Source organism: Podarcis gaigeae (genome assembly GCF_964106915.1).
Source record: "Podarcis gaigeae genome assembly, chromosome: 7".
Lineage (NCBI taxonomy): Eukaryota > Metazoa > Chordata > Lepidosauria > Squamata > Lacertidae > Podarcis > Podarcis gaigeae.
This window is the reverse complement of record NC_139683.1, coordinates 22,185,178-22,207,953: the sequence shown is the minus strand read 5'-3', so window position 1 is coordinate 22,207,953 and position 22,776 is coordinate 22,185,178. Positions and strand designations below refer to the sequence as shown.

The following is a 22,776-nucleotide window of genomic DNA, read 5'->3' as shown; positions in this document are numbered from 1 at the left end:
TTCAATTACACTCTTGCATCCAGCACAATCTAGACACTAGTGTGAGTTATGCATGCTGTGCATCCCGTTTCGCAGATGCCCTTGAAATAGCAGGGGCAGAGCCACACTGTGGGTGTTTGGCTTGCTCCAATGGTGAACCAGCATGGGCCCTTGCTCCAGTGTTATCAGCACCTGCTGGAGGAGCCAGCTGCCAGGAAAATCACACTCCAGTATGATAGTTTTCTTCTTAGTCGTATTATTCATTGCAAATAACATTTCCCCCCAGAATGTATTTATTCATTGCAGAATATATTTAATAACGAAGAGCTGTGTATTGGGGGTCAGCTTGCATCTAAATGGGTGGCGCTGTGGTCTAAACCACTGAGCCTAGGACTTGCCGATCAGAAGGTCGATGGTTCGAATCCCCATGATGGGGTGAGCTCCCGTTGCTCAGTCCCTGCTCCTGCCAAGCTAGCAGTTTGAAAGCATGCCAAAAAGTGCAAGTAGATAAATAGATACCGCTCTGGCGGGAAGGTAAATGGCATTTCTGTGCGCTGCTGTGGTTCACCAGAAGCAACTTAGTCATGCTGGCCACATGACCCGGAAGCTGTACTCGGATGAAGGGAGGATAAAGAGTAATCATCACTTTAACACCATACCTGAGAGCTTCAAAAGGCATATATATTGTTCCAGCACATGTGTGGAGTCTTATTCCATGTATACACCTGATCAGAAATCCACGAAAGCAGAAGGAATGGGAGAAAATTAGTTCCACCTAGATCATGCTGAAATCAATAGGACAAATCAGCCGTGACTAATGTAAGTTCCATTGTTTTCAATTGGTCTTAGGTGCCAATAACTTTCTCTGACTGGGGCTGCTGCAGTTTGTCCTGGGAGTTCACTTTCATTGACAACAAACTAGTTCTGTGATTTACCAAAGATTACCAAAGATTCTAGCGTCTTCCCTTTATTTCCCCAAACCTTGGAAGCACTTTCAGTTATTGTTGACTTATATTTCACTCCTATTCCCAGGGTCATGTAAGATGAGGTAGGGAACTTGATCATCCCAGTTGAACATTCAATCATGGATGAGGCATTTCAGGGATCTTATCCTGTTTGAGATCCATTGAAATCATTGCACTGCAAATTCTTCTTCCCACATTTCTCTACAGGAATATTGCATGTGGAATTGTGCCTTCACACAACCCAGGGCACATGTATGTGCATTTAAGCACGATTGAAATCAGTAGGGCTTTAAGCACGGCAAACTCCATGCTGGATTTTAGTTACTGTGTTTTTAGGTTTACACTTAAGAATTTTAAAAAGTGGGTACCCAAAATTGTGAATGAGACGGAAATGTGTTTAGAAATGTATGCACCGTACAGTTATACTCACTGATATTGATTGCAGCAACCTCTTGAATGTGTCCTCAGACTTTGGATTTTCCTACCAGATGGGGCTTGTCCGGCCCCCTTGTTGATGGTCTTCTGCAAACAGGCAAAGCCCTTCAAAAAATGTAAATATCCACTTGGCCTGCTGGGTTGTTTTGTTTTGCTCTGCTGTATTTCAACCCACATTTCTCATTTAATTGTATTTTAACTAGCTGTCATTTTTATCTGCTCTAATCTGTTTTTATTGTCACATTGCTTACTTGTTGGTGATTTGATTATTTTTTATTCTGCATGTTATTGTTGTTTAGCTGCCGTGGGCATTTTGGATGGAAATGTGGAGTGTATCTATGTAACAAAAGAAACAGAGTAATTTTCTTTCAGTTGCATTCACACCCAGTTTCAAAGCAATGCCGTTGCAAACTGTTACAAAACAGTTGCACTTCTTCTTTTTCACACAATGAAATGTTTCTCAAGGCATGGGACTCACACTGAGGAGCAGAAGGATGTGGGAGGAGGATGTGCATTCATTCCACCATAAAGCAATTATCATAAAAATTCTGGTCCTCCTTTTAGGAACAGAAGAGGTCATTCCACTGCATCTCCCTTCAATTCTCTAGCAATTCCTAAGCAGTCCCTGTTATTCCAATATATATGATGGTAAAAACAACCACAATGTTCCTCTTATTCAAAACTATTAATAATTAGTGGTAACTAAGTAGATTTTCCAGCTTGCGGATAATCTAAACCATTTGCTGAGTAATGTTCTGTTTCTCTTCCCCCTATTCATTTATCAGAAATATTTACAGTGGTTCCTCGGGTTACAGACGCTTCAGGTTACAGACTCCACTCCGCTAGCCCAGAAATAGTACCTTGGGTTAAGAGCTTTGCTTCAGGATGAGAACAGAAATTGCAGTGCGGCGGCAGCGGGGGGGGGGGCATTAGCTAAAATACTTATTTATTTTCCCATTGCTTTCCAAGGGGGTGGGAAAGTCTCAATAAATAAATGCAATGAAGATGTATCTTGGAATCTGATTGAGTTCCTTTACTTAAAGCCTTGAGTTTCTGTGTTAACTTCTCCATCATTGTCAAATTCCAGATCTCATGGTACCAGCAAGGAAAAAAGGCTGACGGCAGTTCTTGGTGATCACAAGCCATGCAGCAATAAGAAGGGCCCACCACATCTTTATACATTACTGACATAGTCTGCCCTTCAAATATATGCATCAATGCCAGTTGTGGATCAGAGAGGAGGGATTGAAAGGTAATTTTATTAATTTCCTTGAAATCATCTTTCCAGAATGCAGCAAAATCAGGACACAACCACCACATGTGAAAAAACGTACCCTACTCCTCACAGCCTCTCCAGCACAGTGGCAAGAGTGTATTATTCTGTGGAAGGTGGAAGGAGTGAGGCAGTAATGATAAATATTTCTTAGCATTTTCCCTTGCCCTAGCAGAGGTGGATTTGCCCTCCTTCATGTGCCACTCTAAACATCATCTTTTATTTGTAAGTGGAGATCATTAAGCCAAGGAATTTTACCTAGATCAGCCACAGTTCTTAATGCAAATAACTTCCCCATTTTACCCACATTCTGTTTCAGTCACATTTATCGTCATCAAAACAAGAACAATTTCCGAACGGTCTGACGCATTAGATGGGTGGGTGGGTTGAACGGCTGGGGTGATACAGCATAAACTTCTTTGCAGCACTAGTCAGTCCTTCCCCACACAATCAAGAAGCACCACTCCATGAAAAAATCGTAATGTGCCTTGCAGGAGAATCTGTAAGTAAATCTTGAGAATTATGCTTTTTAAGCAGGCTGCAATGAGTATTAATGTGGTTTGTTTTATAATATAGTTTTAATCAATAACAAGAAACAACAAGAATGTTGGCTGATGGTTACAGGGTACAAAGCTGAGTCCAGCTATGAATAAATAGAAGGAAGGAGGTGCAAGAATATTCAGAAGTCTCAATGCAGGGGACCAAAGGGATCTAAGGCATCAGCATCATATCCATTACAAATTGGATTCGCCGAGTGCATCATCAAGTAGCCTTTCCAAAAAGATACTTGAGCATCAAGGTACTGCCAGAAATGTATAGAGTAACATTCCTGCTCCCCACCCCCTTTTTCTATACTGATGTTAAGAGTCCCAACCTATATGTTCCAATATGTTCAATATACTTATTACAAAGTAACAGTGGCGTATCGTGGGTTGTCAGCACCCGGGGCAAGGCAAGTAATTTGCGCCCCCTAACCCGTGGATTTGCGCCCCCTAACCCTAACCCCCAGATGTTGCGCCCGGTGCGGTCGGCCCCCCCTGCACCCCCCACGCTACGCCACTACAAAGTAAGCATACATAGGATTGCAGGCATGCATTGCAATACAAATGAAGTTACCTCTGAAATAAGTGAATAGGCTCAATCGGACTGACTTATTAGTAAGTGTGCTTAGGATTGCATGATTAATCAGGGGCTGAGAGAATGCTTCTGTTTTGGCCAACAAGGCTGTTTTGCTTGTTGCAGGACCTTGGGGCCTTTGAACACATTCAGGGGAGCAGCAGCAACATGGGTAACTATTTGTTCAAGACAAGTTACCACCAGTGCATACAGGCTAATGTGAAGGTTGCTGGAAACAGTGTATTTCAGCCATCAAATGTCTGGGTGAACAGGAACTTTATAAAAATCCCTCCTAAAAGTTGTTAATGTGGCAGGCAGATGCACCTCGCTAGGAAGGGCATTCCACAAAGAAGGAGCCACCACCAAGAAGGCCTTGTCATACGCCATAGGTAGAAAATGCATATAAAAGAACAGGGAGAAAACCTTAGGGACATTTGCTGTACAGAAACCAGGAGGACACCATCTTGTTAAATGGCTGCCTTTACCGTGATTTGCCATGTAAATTAGTTTAGCCTTCATTCAAAGCCAAGGACAAAAGAGAGAGGCGTTGATGGGCTTCCCAAGTTTGGAGTGCACCTTCTTATAGTCTCAGGGCTGCTACAGAAAAATGTGGTGTTCCAGCCTACCACTATTATTAACTCCTTCACTAATGATAACTCTGAACAGGCAATTGGGGTGGGGAGGGAGGAGAGATGGTATGGGGAAAGATGTTCTTCAAGGTCCATTGATTTCCAGGGTGTAATCTTTTGGAAAATTCCTACTCTTGTTTTGGAGCCACAGCAGATAGTAATACAGACACATGAATAATGATAAAATCCACAAATGGGAAGTATATTAATAATCTTAAGATCTGTGTCTGTATAAACATCCACCACACTTCCTAGGAACCTGCTGTGTCTGAGCTGAAAACAAAAGATAAAGTTATCCTTATAAAATAGTATTTGTTAAGGCAACAGACTCTCATTACAGGACAAAATTGGAAAAGTTTATCTTGTTTAATTAGAATCTGATTGATTGTATTGTGTTAAAAAATCTAATATGCATATAAATCAGCCTGCCTCTTTAGAGAAAACTTGTTACTTGGCTCCCATTGTTTCCACATAACAAGTGAAAGCTGGAGTTGTGTTGCTTGGTGAAATATAAACCATGTAGCTGATGTCTCTTAAATGCATTTATTTTATTTTATAATTAAAAAGAGATGGACTGATTGTCCCAGTGGCATTTGGAAGTAGTAAATATGGCTTTAAAAAATTACTATTGAATGTATTGAGTTGAATTACGTAATTCCCTCTGGTTTATTTCTTTTTACACTGAACAACAACCTGGATTAAGTGGCAGAGTAATCAAACAACCGTTTGCACCATCCTTTCAGATGCAGGGTACAGCCACCCCTTCGAAAAGGGTCAGTGAACTCCCATGACAGGCCCCAAGGAGAAGAGAGTCAGACAGTCTGAGGAATCACCATGCAAGATGCCCAAATGCCCTGGACGTAGTGCTCCTTTCTTGCCTCCAAGATGTCAGCCTGCTTAGCTGAAATTAGCTTGATATCGTGTCATTAGTGCAGATCGCCTGGATATATATGAGAACTGTGCTGGTAGGTCTTTCAGTTTTGAGGAATAAAGCATAACCTCCATAAATTGCTTAAGAGATAAATTTGGCATCTATCTGTTTTCATCCCCAGTCACCATTCCTGGATCTCCAGACCCTTGAAGAAAATGACTTCTTTTGCTGCGTTTGCTCAGCACATATGGACACGTTTTGTGGGCGAAAAGAAGCCTGGCTGGAAGGGCCGGTCGTGCCTGTTTGCGATCTGCAGCTCCGTCAGTTTGATGGTGAATGTGTTCCTGTTCCTAGCAGGGTATTCCTTCCTAGCGGACTACCCCACATTCTCTGCCGTCGCACCCCCATTCCTCTGGATTGCCCTGTCCATGGGTTTGTTTCTGTCCAGGCACCTGCGATGCTTTGCTGCGCTTTTCTTCCTTTCCTGTGGCCTGCGCGAAGGAAGGAATGCCCTGATCGCTGCCGGGACTGGGGCGGTGGTAGCTGGCAACATCCAAAACATTTTCCACAACCTAAATCAGCTGGTAGACAGCATCACTTGCATCCTTCAATCGCAGCGTTTCTCCTTCCTCGGCCGCTACATCGAAGCGATACGGTGGATATACAATCAGAGCAAGATCTTGGGCAACCCGTTCAAAGACGTTGTGTCAGTGAAGGACAAGCTGAATGTGTCTTACGCCGTTTCGGACGAAGGCTTGAAGCTGAGGTTGAGTGAGACGAGGCTCCACATCCAGAACGTTGCCAGGCAGATTTCCTCCATACTAGCCCTACCACCCTACCTGGGCAAGAAAGTGCTCCCTCTGCTGGGGGTTCTTTTCATCGTTCTTGGGACATTACACTTCATGAGGAAATTCCTGAGTCCCCACAACATCAAGTTTAAGAACACTTACATTACGAAAGCGTTTATTCGCTACGATGAGCGGCAGCGGCAGCAAAGGAAGCTCTGCGTCCTCCCCCTCAGCAAAGAAGAAAGAGAGCTGTACACAATGGTTCCATCCTTTTGCCAGACCCAGAAAGAAAGGAAATGCACGGCACGCTTTTTTCTCCCTGTGCTTGCTAACCTTTGCATCTGGGCTCTCTTTGCAGCAGTAGATTATTTGCTTTACTGGCTCATTTTTTCAGTGAGCAAGCATCTCCAAGATTTCCCTGAGCTAGAGGTCCATTTGAAATTGTATTACCATGTAAGTACCTTAGCTACAGTTACCAGCACTTTTCTTGGGCTTTTATTGCTTTAGATACAAGTTTTCTGCAGAGTAAACTTATGCTAAAACACAGCGCAGAAGGCCTTAAAATGAGGTTGGGTGGTGGAACGGCGCAGGCTTTAAAAAGCCTGTGCGTATAAAGCAATGACAAAACAGCAAAAGGCAGATTGGAACGTTGGTTATGCTGAGTGTTGTGTGTGGCTGGAGGAAACAGAAGTGCAAAATTTGGGAGGCCTCTTTTGGGTGTCTTGTTGCAGCAAAGGCTCAAGTATGATTTGCAGGCCAAAGACCTCCAGTTTAATCCCTGTCATTTCTAGTTTAAAAGATTGCTAGTAACATGGCATGGGAAGGTACAAGATTTCAATGACTGGCTGCTGAATCATTTTTAGGTCTGGCAGAAGGGGGAGGTTGGTACGTGGCCTGCTGAGCCAGGAGAGCTTGGCAGAAGGCCTCTCTGCTTATCTAACCCCATCAGCTGATGCAAGTGGGATTTATTCTTATCTACCCTATGTTATAGTGTGCCAGGTTGAACTGATTGCCATTCGGGAAGAAGAGGGAATTATCCTCAAGCTCAGAATAGGTGTTTGGGGATAGTGCTGTGGGGCTAATGCAGGACCTGGAACTCCTGTGCAGCTGCTGCTGTTGCTCTGCCTAACTCCCCCTTCCCCAATTTTCTAGTTGCCATGTTAATTTCCCACAATGCCTTCAGCCCAGCTCTAGGGCTTTTTGGGAAATTAAACAGGTGGCTAGACTCAGCTGCCTAGTGCTGCTCCTGTGATTTGAACCTCCAGAGCTGGCAGAAGAGGAGACCCACCGGATGACACTTTGCCCGCCACCCCCTCAAACCTGGAACTGAGGGGGAAGAACTGTCTTATGCTGAGTCAGACCAGTAGTCCATCTACTTCAATATTGCCAACACTGAACTGACTGCAGCTCTCTTGTGTTGCAGGCATGAGTCCTATCTGGAAATGATGGGGATTGAACCTGTAACTTTTTGCATACAATGTTTTGTTTTGTTTTTTGTTTTGCAAGCTCTGTCACTGAATTGCAACCCATTCCTTTAAAGCGTCCCTTCTCAACCTTGGGACCCCAGGTGTTGTTAGACTACAACTCCCATCATCCCTTATCACTGGTTGTGCTAGCTAGGAATGATGGGAGTTGTAGTCCAACACCTGGGGACCCAGGGTTGAGAAAGGATGCTCTAAAGATATGGTTAATGAATTAGAGCTTTTTTTTCGTACAGTGCAGAATGCAGAGATGGAGGAGCAGAATACTTGGGTTGACATTGGGCAAAACAAGCATCGAGGTTTCATAGAAAGGGTTAGCCAATTTTGGTTTTTCCCCCCTGTAGATGCAGGCAGGTTGGCCAGAGTCAACCCTCATTGGTGTGACATGCTATCAGATGACCCTCCCTCAATGTGATAAATTTATCCTGTTTTTGCTATCTCATCAAACTGGTTCTGTGAAGTAACTACTTGTGGGTTTAAGTTTTTCACTGGAGGAAATGCACTTCAGATATCCACCCCCCCACCCCGCCAATAGACTCCAAAGAAATAGATGGGACAGCTTGCAAAATGGGATCCTGAGAACTCTGTTATATATCTTATACACTCCCTTGGTACCCTCAAGAACTAAAGTATTTCTAGTAGACATCCAGACATTTGTCTGCTTTAGTAGTACAGCCCAAGTTCTTTCCTTTTGCGTTGAATTTTTTGCTCCTCAGCAGGTGAATTTCCCATTACTTCCTCTTAGAGCTGGTTGTGCTGAGCAATCAACTTTCCTCTCTCCCCTAAAGAAACCATTTATTCAAGAAGCAATTATAAGAATCTCAGGTGTTCCAGAGAGCAGGGTATTTGAGTTCAGCAACATAACTAGTGCTTAAATTCCAATTACAACAAAACAGGAAGGGATTTAAATAACACCTGCTGTTGTGTGATTGGACAATGAAATTTCCTTTGCTGCCTCCCATGTGTGTGTCAGGTAATTTACTCCCCAAAGGGGAAATAAGGCAAAAACTCCGTGTATGTGTGTGTATTTATTCCCAGTGACTGCTATCTCAAATTTCTCCCATGCAGTACATCTTAGGGAGCAGTCAAAGCCACAGAGCAAAGATAGGCTTTGCCCTCCCATGTCCAATCCCCATTGCCCAAATTAGGACTTGCAGATACATTTCTGCTTCAGCTGCATTGACTGAAGGTAACAACAGAATGTCTGAGAAAATATTGGAGGCAACTGGAGCAGGTAACTCATTGATCCCAGAAGGCTGTTTTTAATGCCAATCATCAGGACTGGGGCATGTGAAGTGTTAAACAAAGAGTGCTTCTGTGCATAGGCAAAGTGCCCATATATCTCCATTGAGCAACCAGAATCAGTCACTATATATCAATATGAAAGGGCATGTCTACTAGGTATCAGGTGTGTTTAAAGTGAGTGCAAGCCTTCCAGTGCTAAACTTATCTAGCAGATTCTTGCAGACTTGGGTCACAAGTCTAGAGCAGGCTTCACCAGCATGGATGATGTAGTGGTGCAGCAGTTAAACTGCTAGCACATTTGCAAAGCTAAGCAGGGTCCGGTCTGGTTTCCAATTGGGTGGGGGGCCACATGTTGAGATTCCTGCATTGCAAAGGGGTTGGATGAGATGACCCTCAGAGGTCCCTTCCACCTCTACAATCCTATGGTTCCTATGTTGTTCAACTACATGTTCCCTCATCCCTAACCCTTCTCCATGCTAAGGGGAGTTGTGGTCAAAAATGTATGGAGGGTATCAGATTGGCTGGATGATACTCTTGGAAGAAGTTCCATGCTGGGAAGGGTCCATTTAATCCAGTGCTCTGTGGCCCACCAGATATTGCAAGGAAATTGCAATATGGTGTGATGGAGTTAGCAGTGCCCTACTACTCTAGTGGTGGTGGTTGCTTTTGGGGAGGTTCCCCAGAAAATGCCCCAAGTGCTATATTGTTCCAGGGTGAAAGTCATAATGTGGTGCTCATGGGTACACCCACAAAGGTCTTCTCTGGGGCCCATAGGGACCATTTGCCCCCCTACTCCCATTGAAATTATGCTTAAAATAAGCCTTTGAGTGTAGTGCTTTGAATGTTAGTGCAAGGGTTTTTGCCTGTGCAATGGAAAGTCCCTTCTTCCTATGTGCACATACTAAATCTGTTCTGGGGTTCACCCAACCCTCCAGAGCAGATTTGGGGGAGGATGTGGGATGCCTGCAAGTGGAGGAGCAGAGGCAAGGTCTATGGTGAATTGCAAATCCTTGCGCTAACAGATTAAGTGCATTGGAAACCATCATTTGTAGCCAATACATTTTTTTCCTAAGCCTGTGTTTGTGTGGCTGTACTGCGTGTATGTTTCCAGCGTGTGTGCACACATGTGGTTGTGAGTGAAAGGTTGATGTGTGTGCATGAGACCAACAGTTTCTCTGGTTTGCAAATGTGTTCCCAGGCATGGAGTAAGGGGAGATAACAGCCTACAATGACAGCTGCCAATTCTTCACTGGAATATTGTAATGTCTAGTGAATTCTCGGCAAATGAGATATGAATGGGACAGTGAAAACAAACCCATTCATATCTATTCACTCATTTGTTACTCGTTCCTTTTGAAGGAAGTTGAACCAAATGGGCTCCATTCAGGTTTCCTCCCCCCCTCCCCAAATCACACGCCTGCAGAATTCACTGCCACAGGATGTGACGATGGCCACACACTTAATATGGTTTCAAAATGACATTAGGGAAATTTATAGAGGTAAAGTTTACCAAGGGAAAATCTTTAAGATACCTAAAGGACTTTCCAGGTTGAAAGAGGAGTATCCCACTGGGCATCGATGGGGGGGTGGGTGCAGTGTGGGGTTTTGTGTCTCCATGTCCTGTTGTCTGTTTCCAATAAGCATCTGGTTCTCCACTGGTGTCTGTTTGAATAGGCGAGGTGTGGGGAACCTTTGGCCCTCCAGATGATGCTGAACTACAACTCCCACCCACACCAGCAAGCATGGCCAGGAGCCAAGCATGATGGGAGTTGCAGTTCAGCAACATTTAGGGGGGCAAAGGTTCCCTATACTTTGAACAGACAGAGCTTTAGTTTGATCCAGCATGGTTCTTACATCCTTACCTAAGGCTGTCTCAGCTACTGTGTATGATGATGCTTTAAGCCTTCCTTTAAGCATTCTCCAAATCACACATCTCTTGCAAGCTGGTTGTCAAAGGGACCCTACTGGTTTAAGCAATTGCCTAGAGCAGGTTTGACTCAGTAGTTAAGCGACTGTTAATATCCTGTAGGAGACTTGAAACACACAGAGACCCCGGAAGGAATTTCACTGCTGAGTTGCAATGCTTCTGCTTTGTTGACTTTGAAGCATCATGCATCAGGTATTTCATAGGAGGAAGCAATGCTCACACCAACCTCTTTTTAATTTTTTTCTTTCACTTCTCTTGTGCAGAAAAATTCTGACAAATTCATATTCAACCATGGGGAGATTGTGGACAATAAGACTTCCTTCAGCAGTCCTCTCTTTGAGCATGCCTGTATTCCCAGACCAAATGTTCCCCACTCAGCAACTTGGATCCAACTGGGTGTCATCATCTTCTTTTTAACAGTGCTTGGGCTGTGCGTCTCTACGTTTACGCAACTTAAAATCCTAGTGGCAACATCATTCTATCCTAGCACAGATGTGCAACGGATAAAGTATCTGCACTCAAAATTACTAAAGAGAAGATCAAAGCTCCCCAAGAGGAATGAGAAGAGGAAGCTGAATTCGTTTGCAACGGTAAGTTACAAACAGCATGGAATGTGGGGCTAGCTTGGAAGCTAAATCTTAAAGCTTGATCCTAGAAACCAAAGTGAAACCAAAGTCAGAGCACAAGCCTATCTGTAGTTTCTGGCAATGGTGATGATTTGCTCACTCTCTTTGCCTATACATGGGGAAAGGGAAATCTTGATATATATTTTTAATGGATTTTATGAACTACCATAGAAGCCAAACATCCCACGCTATTCTGGTAGCACATCTGCTGTGAAAGTAATGCTTGGACTCACTTCAGGTGCTGTTTGCACAACCCCACTTCTGCTGTGACACAAGGGCTTGCCTCTCTGACCACAGCAGGGAGAAGCTTCAAACCCAATCCATGACTGCAAAGGAAGGCAGGCTTTCCCAATTATTCATTTGCCGCAGTTGCAGCTTGCGTTCCAATGCCAGATGCTGCATACAGCAGCAGGTGCAGTAAAGGTGGACATGGTTTGCCCAAAATGTCCTGACAGGCCCTAATTAGGCCCACACAGCAGTCCCCTGCCACTGGTCTAGAAATTTCCTTTTCCCTCAAAGAAAGGATGTGTTGGGAGTAAAGCAACAGCACTGAGTGGTCGAGGGAGGTGACAGATAGAAAGGCAACCTATTTGCCCCTCGTTGATTCCTCTTGGAGTAATTTCCTGTAGGTTGTTCTCTTGGGCTTTTCCCCCCTTCCTGCTTCTTTTCCAAATTAGTGGCCACATGAAAGCTTGTACTCGGAATGGCTTTGTTCTGGGAGTCTCTCATGCTAGCTCTGGGAGGCTCCTGCAAGATCTCTGACAGCCCTGCAAGATCTCGTGAGACCTTCCCAGAGAAATTATGTGAAATTAAAAGCTCTTTCTGCACAGGAAAACCTGGCACGGAAGAGGTTTTAAAGCCGTCAGACTTGCATGCGTTTAATTTTTGTGATTGGCCACCAAGTGCATAAAGCTGCAATCACACAAATTAAATGTGTGCTAATTATGAGTCAACTATATATACACCAAACTCCATTTGGATGAAGGGGAGTGGATGTTTAGCTACCATCTTGCTTGAGACGGGTGCTAAGCCACTCGCCTGCCCCCACTTCTTCAGAGAGGAAATAAAAATTTAGCTCCCCCTTCTTGTTCTAGACAGAGAAAGATGGTAGAGAGGGCACCTGCAAATTCATTGTAGGCACTCACTTGTAAATATAACTATATTTCCTCTCTTCCTCAGTTACATTTCTGGTTCCCAATCCTCCAGGCAATGAGGAGTTCGAGGAAGAAACAAACAGAGGTGGCAAAAGTCGGCAGCGTTTAACGACGCAAAGAAAATCTCTATGAAGAAATCCATGGTTTTACAAGTGAATAAACGGTCTGATGCATTTGATTTTTCTTACATTCATTCACTTTTCACCTCTGACTCTCACCTTGTCATTCAGCTTTGAAGTCATCAAGCTGTACAGACTTGTCGGTCTGACACCCTTAGTGATACCACTGCATAATTCACATATTTCTTTCTTTACCTGCCTCCTCCCTTGCATCTTCTAGTAGGAGAGCTCAGAATTATTCGCTTTCTTTCTCTTTTCTTTTCTGCTGCCTTTGTCTGATCTTTGCCAATGTTCTTTTCTGTGGGTGGATTTGCCCCCCCCCCTGCCTGGCACTATATATCTATCATCACCCAAGTGTCATCAGTCCCTCCAGCCACCTTCCACTTCATGTTTTATTTTTCACAGATGAAAGAACTCTAGCTTTCGACTCAACATGAACGATGCAAATTTGAAACGAAGGGTTTTAGTTATTCAGAACCAATTAGGATTACTGGGTTTCTTTCCTAATGTTGCTTCTAGTGGTGCTGTGACCTCATTCCACACACACAAACTCACTCCATCCTTGTGTACACCAGTGACGCTGCCTATACAGAGGCCCCTCTGACTCACCCATTCCACCCACATTCTAAAAATGCAGGACTTCCTCTCCTTCCTCATTTTTTTAAAGGGAATGAGATGTTGAATTTGATGTGGGGGAAAATCCCCTAAATCAGATCAGCTGCAGTTTGAAAAATTAATGAAGGCCTGACCCAGTTGTCTTGGGATGGCAATCAAAACTGGCAAGGTCCGGAACACTGACACTCCTGAAGTATGACCTATATGTAATGTGCAGAATGCCTGGAGGGTTGCTTGTTTATTTTTCTCCTTTGCTTTGCTACAAAATCCAAAGACTGTGAGTAAGTCATTTCCCCAGAGAAACTGCTCCAGACTTGCGTTTTGCCATGGCCATGGTTGAACTCTTCATTTCTATGGTGGTAGCGTGAATTTCTACCACTGGTAAATTTTGCAGATTGGAGGGTTCATGGGCACCAAGATTGAGACACTAGGACAGTAGTAGGGGGAGCCGAGTATTCATCTCCATAGGTGGGACAACAGAGTAGATAATCCCTTAGTGGTACAATGAATAATGTGGCCTGTGTTAAATCCCAGGTATGTCTAGCTGCAGGATTCTAGAATTGGGAGTTATTAGCCATTATGAAGCTTATTTGTATTGAATCAAGCAATTGCTTGATTATGTTAATTTGAAGTGATAGCCAAGGCATGTGTACTAATAGATTGATTTTTTTTTTGCAAGTTAGATCAGCCTCAGATGAGCTCCGATGGTGCTGTGCCAATGATCCCAACCCAAAACAAAATGAATCACAGTGCCAATAATCTACCTACAAACTGAAGCACATGACTATCCAGGAGTAGGAGACTTCCGTGATGACTGGTGCAAGGCTGACTGCTTTCCAGTTCGATGTCTTAATCATGAGGATTACTACATAATACAGAGATGGGACTGGGGCACGGCAACTCCCCCCTCCATGTCCTCATATAAAATCACAATGGACCTCAGGAAAGGTTTGCATAGTAATATAAATGCACTTATTTATACTGCATTTATATTCCATTTATATTATACTAATATAAATGCACTTATTTATATAAATATAAAATGTCTGTAAACCTTCAAAAGAGGTAGCAATGGTAAAAATTGTAGAGGAAAATAGTCATTTATGAATTGAGATAAAATGCTGGTGCATCATACAGAAATCAAAATTGCAGCCTAATAGGATTCCAGAGTCGGTTGCAGAAGCAGGGCAAACAGAATTATTTTCATCTGGTTTTTTGACCTAGAGAGACAAGAGGAAGAAAACATGATGCAATCTTTCCAAAGGAGGATGTCTCTGTCACCAAGAGAGGCAATAAGAATAAAGAGCTTATAAGAATTACTAACGGGTGGGATTCAACAAAGTGTGCAGCCACAGTTTCCCCATGATTTCTAGTCATGGGTCCAAGAGGTAGGGTGTGGGGTTTTGTTTTTTGGTCCTGCCACTTTCCTCTGGAAGACCTCTTTACGGTGGAGTTGAAACAATTGTCAATAGGATTTTCTGCAGATTGGCATTTTGCTCTGATGTTGCAGTAAACAGGTTTTCTCAGGGGAAGCAGTGGGACAAAAATAAAACCCTTTTTGGACCTGTGACTAGAAATTGCGGGACAAACAAAAAACAGCTGTGGATGGGTCCCTAAATTGTTGCATAAGTGGAATGAGCTCTGTTCACACAAAGGCACAGTTCCATCTAAATCTGCCTCTGGAGGGTTGTGGGAACCCCTGGGGCGCAAGGGAAACCACTTAAGGCTTTGTTGAATTGCACCCATCGTTTCGTCACTCCTCTGCAGTATAGCTGTCTTCATGGCAGCTTCTACTAGATTCTAAACCTCCTTGGTGCAGAATCACAGACCGGAAAGACACTCCCAGACTGACCCCTCCCACCCCCCAGAACAATACTTTTCATGTGCGGGATTGGAAAGCAGTGAAGGCAAGGGCCTTGTGTGGACTTTCATCCCACAGGTTACTTGCGTGGGGCCAGAACTGCTTTGGGACCAGTCAGTTTCCAATGACCAAATGAGACACTCACATGTCAAAGATGAACTGTATTGTGGGAATTATTTTCCCTCCGCAGCAACTGCAATCACTTTGCCCACATATGGTGCTCGCTTGACAGGAACAGGCTGGCAAACCTGCAACGACATGTTTCGTTTTTATTTATTTCACATTCTCCTTCCTTGCCCACCCCCACCTCAAGAAACTTGTCAAAATCAACAGCAGTTCAAAACCCATGGGTGGAATTCACATGCTTGCAAAGTCCACCTTCATTGGGTGTTTACTTGGAATGCCCCTCTCCTGGAGACTTGTCAAAGCTTGGACCTGAGACCTTTGAGGGGAGACAGATAAGATTTTCAAGATTTGACTGCCTTGAGCAGCAAAAATCCACCCTCTTTCCAACAGTCTTAATGCATCCCGTGCCCCATTGCTTGACACTTCCTGCCCACACAGAGATCTGTTGTCCTGTTGTCTTTTTATTTCAGACCATTCCGGTTTTAAGGGGAATGGATTGTTTTAAAAGCTGGCAGAGAGACACTTCAAGGTTCATTTGGAATGGGAAGAAACCTAGAATAAAACAAACTGCTCATAGACTGAAAGGATAGAGGAGGTTTTGCCCTACCGGACCTCAAACTATACCATAAGGCAACAGGTCTGGCCTGCATCCATGAATGGATGATACTAAAAGATACTAAAAGATACCTAGCTTATGATAAGGTGAAAGTCCACAAAGGCTTTCTAAACCACATAATAAGAAAATCTTTATACAAATATGGAGTAAATATAGAGGACTATTAGAACCTAAAACCCCCTGGTGGGCCTCACCCATAGAAGCTTTAGCTGTGAAGAAGAAAAATATGAAGGGCAACATGCTATTAGAAGAGAAAAGTAACAAATCAAAATTAAAGCACTTTGAAGAATTTCGTATATATTTGATTGGCTTCAATACTTCCAAATTAATGAAAAATTAGGCATGAATAAACAAAAAGGGTTCGCTGAAGAAACATCTAGGTTAGAATAGAACTTAATTCAGCCCAAAGGGAAACATTTATCAAAGATGTACAACCTCCTCCTTGACTGGGAAGTCAAGGAGGAGGAGGTGAAATTGGTTATGGTACGCTGGGCTCAAGATACTGGACACAATATATACAGGTGAAACTCAAAAAAATAGAATATCGTGGAAAAGGAAGGAAGCACGAAGTGCTCCAAAATCTCCTGGTAGACAGCTGTGTTGACCCTGGACTTAATGAAGCACAGTGGACCAACACCAGCTGGTGACATGGCTCCCCAAATCAACACAGACCGTGGAAACTTCACACTGGACTTCAAGCATCTGGCATTGTGTGCCTCCTCATTCTTCCTCCAGACTCTGGATCCTTGGTTTCCAAATGAGATGCAAAAGCTGCTCTCATCAGAAATGAGATTGACATATTTCGCTTTGCATGTCATGAGTCTATCTCATATATTAGTTTCACCTTTTAAGTTGAATTACTGAAATAAATGAACTTTTCCACGATATTCTAATTTTCCGAGTTTCACCTGTATATGATTGAATGGGAAAGGCTTTGGAGGGAAGACATAAGGTTCACCGCATGTTACAATTTTAGAGAAAACGGATGAAGATGTTATACAGATGGTACCTCACTCTGGCCAAGTTGTACAAGAAAAGTTCAGATGTCTATTGGAGATGTAAAAATGGGGTAGGTACCTTTATGCACATGTGGTGGGATTGTAAGAGGATAAGAGAATTGTGGGATACTACATATAACAAACTCAAAAAGATTTTCAAATTCTCATTTTAAAAAAAACCCTGAAGCTATGTCCATGGAAATTTTAAAAAACATCACACCCCTTTTTATGTAAGCAACTGCAGTGGCTAGGATCTTAATAGCAAAGAATTGGAAAGGCGAAGTATCCCTACAAAAATGGACTGGCAAGTGAAAATGATAGAGTATTTACAACATGCAAAAATGACTGTGAGAATAAGAGGAAACTCAAAGCAGAAAGTTATTAAAGATTGGATAATATTTAAAGAATACATTAAACATTATTGTGATAATGCAAATCTCCTGAAAGACCCAGACTGAATCTTGAAACACAGAGAAATTATATAGCAAAAACTTTCATGTTAAATAATGGAAAAATAAAATAATAATGAAATGCGTACAATGAGGTGAATCGGAAGTCAAAAGTGTGTTATGTTAAATGGGAGATTGTATGTATTGTATTACACTGTCTAAGTTATATGTAAATTGTTGTATAATAAAGGTTATTTTAAAATTAAAAGAAAAAAAGAGATCTGTTGTCGTCCAGCCAAAGTTACGGCCGCATTAGATTTGTGTACAAGATCTCAGCTCATATGGCCTCATGATGATTCTTCTACATGTTCCCTTGCCACATGTTTCTTCTCCCTTTCCCTGCATTATGTGCATTACGAGCCCTCTGTTCATTAAGCCACACTCCTTATTATGATTTGATATTACTGTCCTCAAAAACATGCTTTAAATAGTTAAGAACAGAGGCCTGCTGAGATACCACAGTAAGAAATTCTATGTTTTTAAACCTATGCATGTTTATCAGCACCAGAGTGGCAGCAGGGCCTTCCTGGTGGTGGTGCTGTACTTTTTAGTCAAAGGAGAGAGATTCCTACAATCTATTATGCATAAAGACTTACAGAATTACTATCATCATACACACCTGATCCCGCTGCCTGATCCGTTTGTAGACATATTCAGGGAATGGCTCACGGGTAACATATCTCCCGTCTCCTGCTGCAACGTGGAACACGCCGTTTTGGTAAACCACCTTGCCTCGTGAAATGGTCACCACTGCTACCCCATGGCAGACCATGCCTTCAAATATGTTGAAGTCGATGGCTTGGTGGTGAGTCTTTGCTGAGATCGTCCTGTATTGGAAAGAACATGAAACAATGATGCAAACTGTCACCATGGCTGTTTTAAAATCAGCAAATTTTTGATTCCGCTGAGATTCTTTGAAGTCTAAGGAAAACATGGAATTGCGACAAAGGCAGCAATCATTAGAAACTCTGCCTTAAGCAGTGCTCACTTCCAAGTGTTTAGGGTGGTCTTTTAAATCACAAATTTGAAGCAAAATCTACTGGAAAACATAAATTGGAGCTGAACAAGAGTTTTCCTCTTTTAGGGAAGAAACTCTGCTGTGGTCTCACTTAGCTCTCATTAACTTCTATGTAAAAAAGCTTCTGCAGAGAAACGCCTGGTTGAGCTGCCATTGGACTATATTCTTTAGAAGCAACCAAAAACAATACAACTGCCAGCGGTTCATTGAGTAGTTACAAATGATTTAAGAGGAAGGATTTCCCCAAAAATAGAGAAAAGTGCAATCTCATTTTTAATAGCAAAATTTGGGATGGGGGTGGGGAGAGAGAGAGAGAGAGAGAGAGAGAGAGAGAGAGAGAGAGAGGTGATTCCTATACAGTGGTACCTCAGGTTAAGAACTTAATTCGTTCTGGAGGTCAGTTCTTAACCAGAAACTGTTCTTAACCTGAGGTACCACTTTAGCTAATGGGGCCTCCCTCTGCTGTCACACTGCCACCACGCGATTTCTGTTCTTATCCTGAAATAAAGTTCTTAACCCGAAGTACTATTTCTGGTTTAGCAGAGTCTGTAACCTGAGGTACCACTGTAACTCCTGTTCTCTTAAAATGCAGCTAGCATCACCTGCATCTGTTGAGGCCACCAGGTTATTTATTGCTTATTTCTTTCTAGGAATGCGTTCGCTCCTCAATGCTTTTTGCATTTTAATTTCACCTAAGCAGCAGATATTATGAAAACACTGCTTTTCCATATTTATGTATTCATTCTAAATATTTGTGTATCGTCCTTCAAAAGAAAGAAAAAGTATTTCTCTATGGCAGCTTACAGCAACAATGCAATATGAAAAACAAAGAAAACAATATAGGTGCAAAAGCAGCATTAAAAGCAATCACTGGAAGCTAAACGGTCTCAAATCCCCACTCGACCTTGGGCCAGTCACTGCCTCTCAGCCTAACCTACCTCACAGGGTTGTTGTGGGGATTAAATGAGGAGAAGTAGAATAAGGTGGAATAAAAGTGCAATCAATCTGAACCAGTAAGAGTAAGATCTGAGGAGTGGAAATGCTCCTGTGACTTACCTTTAAACCGGTGACATGAGATTTTATTATTTATTGAATTTATATACCACCCTATGCCCAGTCTTGGGACACGGGTGCACTGTGGGTTGAACCACGATCAGAAGGTCAGCGGTTTGAATCCCCGCCACGGGGTGAGCTCCCGTTGCTCGGCCCCTGCTCCTGCCAACCTAGCAGTTCGAAAGCACGTCAAAGTGCAAGTAGATAAATAGGTACCGCTCCGGCAGGAAGGTAAACGGCGTTTCCATGCACTGCTCTGGTTCGCCAGAAGCGGCTTAGTCATGCTGGCAACATGCCCCAGAAGCTGTACGCTAGCTCCCTCAGCCAATAAAGCGAGATGAGCGCCGCAACCCCAGAGTTGGTCAGGGGTCCCTTTACCTTTATTACCCAGTCTCAGGGGTGTGCAGAGAATAAAATATAAATATAAAACCTTAAAATAAAAACAACCCAATAACTCACAACCCCCCAAAACCACATTTTAAAAGGGGACTGGATCCTCACAATATTTAAAGTAAGACATATTGGCATGACTCAGGATGTCCCAGGAACACACTATGTCTTTTGTTATGTAGTGACACTCTGCTCCAAGCCCAGACCCTCTGTGAAAAAGCCCTTTCAGAATCAAGGTGAGGTTTAATAATACAGCATTTTCTATAAATGGGTATGCACTGCACCTTAGTTTTAGTCATCTTTTTATAACACAAGGGTTTGCATGCAAGATCCAACTGCATACTGGTATAATTCAGATTGTGCAAATAAAGGGAATTTGGCACCCCCTTTCCCCAAAATTGGACTTTTTGTAGTAAAAAAGAAATGCACCCCAAAATGTGGGATAACAATTGCTTAAAACAGCACTGTATATGTCCCCACAAACAAATCACAATGAATGCTGAATAAACCTCCCTATGAACTTTGTGCAAACAAATCGGGATGAATGCTCAGTAAATAGGTTGTCTGGAAGAGACCTTGCAGGTTGTTCCACGCCACGGATTTTCAGATGCCCTACTTCTGTAGACAGCTGCAGGAGATGGCTTTATCTCAGGCAGACTCTCCTTTCCTCCCTCTACACTCACCCTTTCACATTTTCCTTGGCTTTGAACTATGTGTGTTATTTTGCAATGGAAGTTGTCAGAACTCCTCAGCAGAAAGGCACTCACCAGAGTCTTTCCAAAAGAGGAAGATTCCTGCCCCCCCCCTCTATTTTTAAACCAAGTGCATTCACAAAACTGCAGGGAATCAATGGTTGTGCAGAGGGGTGTTTGCCCTGAAGGCAGATGATGAGCCACTGCTGTTAAAACTGCTTGCCATATTTGACAAGAGGATGACTTTCTACCAACTAACCACATCTACCAAGAGTCTAACGTAAAGCTGCGACCATATCCCTACCTGTCACAGCAAGCCTGAGTTCAGCACTGCCATTTTATCCCTTCCTAACAGCTGTGTCTCCTTCCCCTTTTACATATCTCTCTCTCTGGCATGTCCATGATCTCACTCACCTCTGAGTCTTGTGAGATGGGAAAAACTGCTACTTTGCATGTGATCTTCCAGATTCTTTCATCCCCCCCCCCCCCATCACAAAACTGGATCTCTAAGATTCCGCCTTACAATTCTGTATTGGGCAACTACCCAACTCAAGCCTCTTCCCTCCATCACCACAATAGTAATTAAGGACGTGCTCCAAGCAACAGGCAGGTAAGTTAGCCTGTGCAATTCGGCATTGCACCTCCCTGCCCCATGCCTTTGTAAAGTTGCATTTTAAGCTACGAAGCCATTTTATTGCTTTTAAATCATTGTTTATTGGCATGTTGTGACATTTAAACCTTTTATTCTTTTATAAGTAAATGTTGCCATTGCAACTAGTGTGCTTATTGCCAGCTCTATGGAGCAAGAACCTTAGTATTGATTGTTCCTAAATCCCCTTCATTCCCCCTCCTCACAATAAGCAAAGTAAGCAGAGCAATTGCAATCCTGTCTCTCTCTCTCTCTCTGCATGCTGTTTTCTGCTGTAAAGATACCAAGAGTAGTAGTATTATTAATTCTACAAAATTAGCTTTTTCTTGAATATGTGTGTTCACACACACATGTGTGTACAAACACACTAGCAGATTTCACAGCGAAATGCACTCTGCACCTGCTCAGGAACCCTCCCATCATTTCTTCCTCCATATGTTCCAAGGTTAAGCCTGCTAAAATCAGATGCCAGAACTGAGCCCTGATCAATCTTGCTCCAAAGATAGCTCTAGCAGGAGGAAGAACTGTTCTTTATTTAAGAGGCTTGGAGGAGGTAACCTATTTCCCCAAACCATCACCGTTAAATGCAGGCTCATCTCTTGGGGGTGCCAGTTATATACCCCTCTAGGCCTGAAGAGGTAAAAGGAAAAGCAAGAAAATGAATCAGTCTTCTCTTATATCCATCAAATTTGTCAATAGTTCTCAACCACCCTGATAAAAAACCAAAACCCAATGCAGCAGCAATTTTGAAACACAATTTTCAACCCTGTGAACAAAAGTCATTCATTCTCAGTGTGGACAGGACCCAATTCAGATCTATTATTTATTTACCTCTGAGCTTTAAAGATGGACTAAAGGTCATGGGAACCCTGCTCTAAATAGGAATGTACTTCATGCTTACAGGAACACTTTTAGTTTACTAAAGGTCCACTCATTTCCCTCTCAAGGCTGCTGCAGCTGCTTATTCCTCACAGTTTATAACCCTCAGTCAAGGAACTGCTGCAGCTCATCTGCCTGGTGGCAAAGGCGGCAGAGGGTGTTTGGGACCGAGCCATCCTCCCTTCCACTCAGAGCTTTTGCCTGTCACAAATTAGGAGTCCTCAGCTAAGGCAGCACTGAAGCCCTTCAGCTTACCTGCTTGGAATTCTGGGAATAGAAAGCCACTGCCCTGAAGGTCAAAGGTGAGGTTTTGACATGTGCCACACTGCCCACCGATATTAGGCAATATGTACCAACAAGTTGGGGGATCTCAGCCTTGTCAGATGGACCTTGGAGCATTTCCCTGCTTTGTCCCTCCTTCAAGTACACATGGGAGCTGGACACAAAATGGTGGCTCATGGAGCAGATCCATCTGCGTTCCTTACAGCAGGACAACCTGAGCGCACAACCTAAGTGGAAATTTGCATTTGACCTGTCATCATGCCATGAATCTATGTGCTGAGTTGCCTCACACATTTGCATAAAAATAATGATCAGGCTTAGTTTATTCATCTGCCTGAAGTGCTCCTGAATAAAACCCAAGCCTTGATATAGTGAACAGACCCTTTTGTCATTTTGTAGCTTTCCTCGTTTGCCTTGGTGCCCCTGCTTTTCAACCAAAACAGACTTTCAAAGCAGCTTAAAATCAGAATCCAAAGTAAAGGTACACTAGGGATTCATGGAGTCCAAATTCCAGGCTCCTTCCTCTGGAAGTGGGCAGAA

The 22,776-nt window shown here is 43.1% G+C and overlaps 2 protein-coding genes and 1 long non-coding RNA gene across 8 annotated transcripts in view; 1 reads left to right on the top strand and 2 right to left on the bottom strand.

The window, feature by feature from the left end:
* Positions 1 to 17,489, top strand: part of DCSTAMP (dendrocyte expressed seven transmembrane protein) — a 44,836-nt gene extending 27,347 nt beyond the window's left edge. The window contains exons 5-12 of one of the 6 annotated variants that reach the window (XM_083749264.1): positions 1,413 to 1,495; positions 1,944 to 2,027; positions 2,467 to 2,631; positions 3,277 to 3,451; positions 3,895 to 5,362; positions 5,450 to 6,509; positions 10,973 to 11,299; positions 12,515 to 17,489. In XM_083749264.1, coding sequence (XP_083605390.1) covers positions 5,484 to 6,509; positions 10,973 to 11,299; positions 12,515 to 12,598 — 1,437 coding nt within the window. In that variant the 5' untranslated portion in view covers positions 1,413 to 1,495; positions 1,944 to 2,027; positions 2,467 to 2,631; ... (1 more) ...; positions 3,895 to 5,362; positions 5,450 to 5,483 and the 3' untranslated portion in view covers positions 12,599 to 17,489. Of the gene's footprint in view, positions 1 to 1,412; positions 1,496 to 1,943; positions 2,028 to 2,466; positions 2,632 to 3,276; positions 3,452 to 3,894; positions 6,510 to 10,972; positions 11,300 to 12,514 lie in introns of those variants that run through there. The other 5 variants (XR_014566783.1, XR_014566784.1, XR_014566786.1 and 2 more) reach the window with 5 other exon arrangements.
* On the bottom strand, positions 3,212 to 3,848 carry LOC310849332. Its single transcript, XR_014566867.1, has 2 exons — positions 3,708 to 3,848; positions 3,212 to 3,552 (listed from the first exon to the last, which is right to left on the bottom strand). It is a non-coding gene; the product is annotated as an uncharacterized lncRNA (long non-coding RNA).
* The window catches only part of DPYS (dihydropyrimidinase), a 48,091-nt gene continuing 39,619 nt past the window's right edge, over positions 14,305 to 22,776 (bottom strand). The window contains exons 8-10 of the mRNA XM_083749247.1: positions 17,893 to 18,100; positions 15,230 to 15,332; positions 14,305 to 14,443 (exon numbers count right to left, since the gene is read on the bottom strand). Of these exons, the coding sequence (XP_083605373.1) occupies positions 15,258 to 15,332; positions 17,893 to 18,100 (283 nt within the window). The 3' untranslated portion in view covers positions 14,305 to 14,443; positions 15,230 to 15,257. The remainder of the gene's footprint in view (positions 14,444 to 15,229; positions 15,333 to 17,892; positions 18,101 to 22,776) is intronic.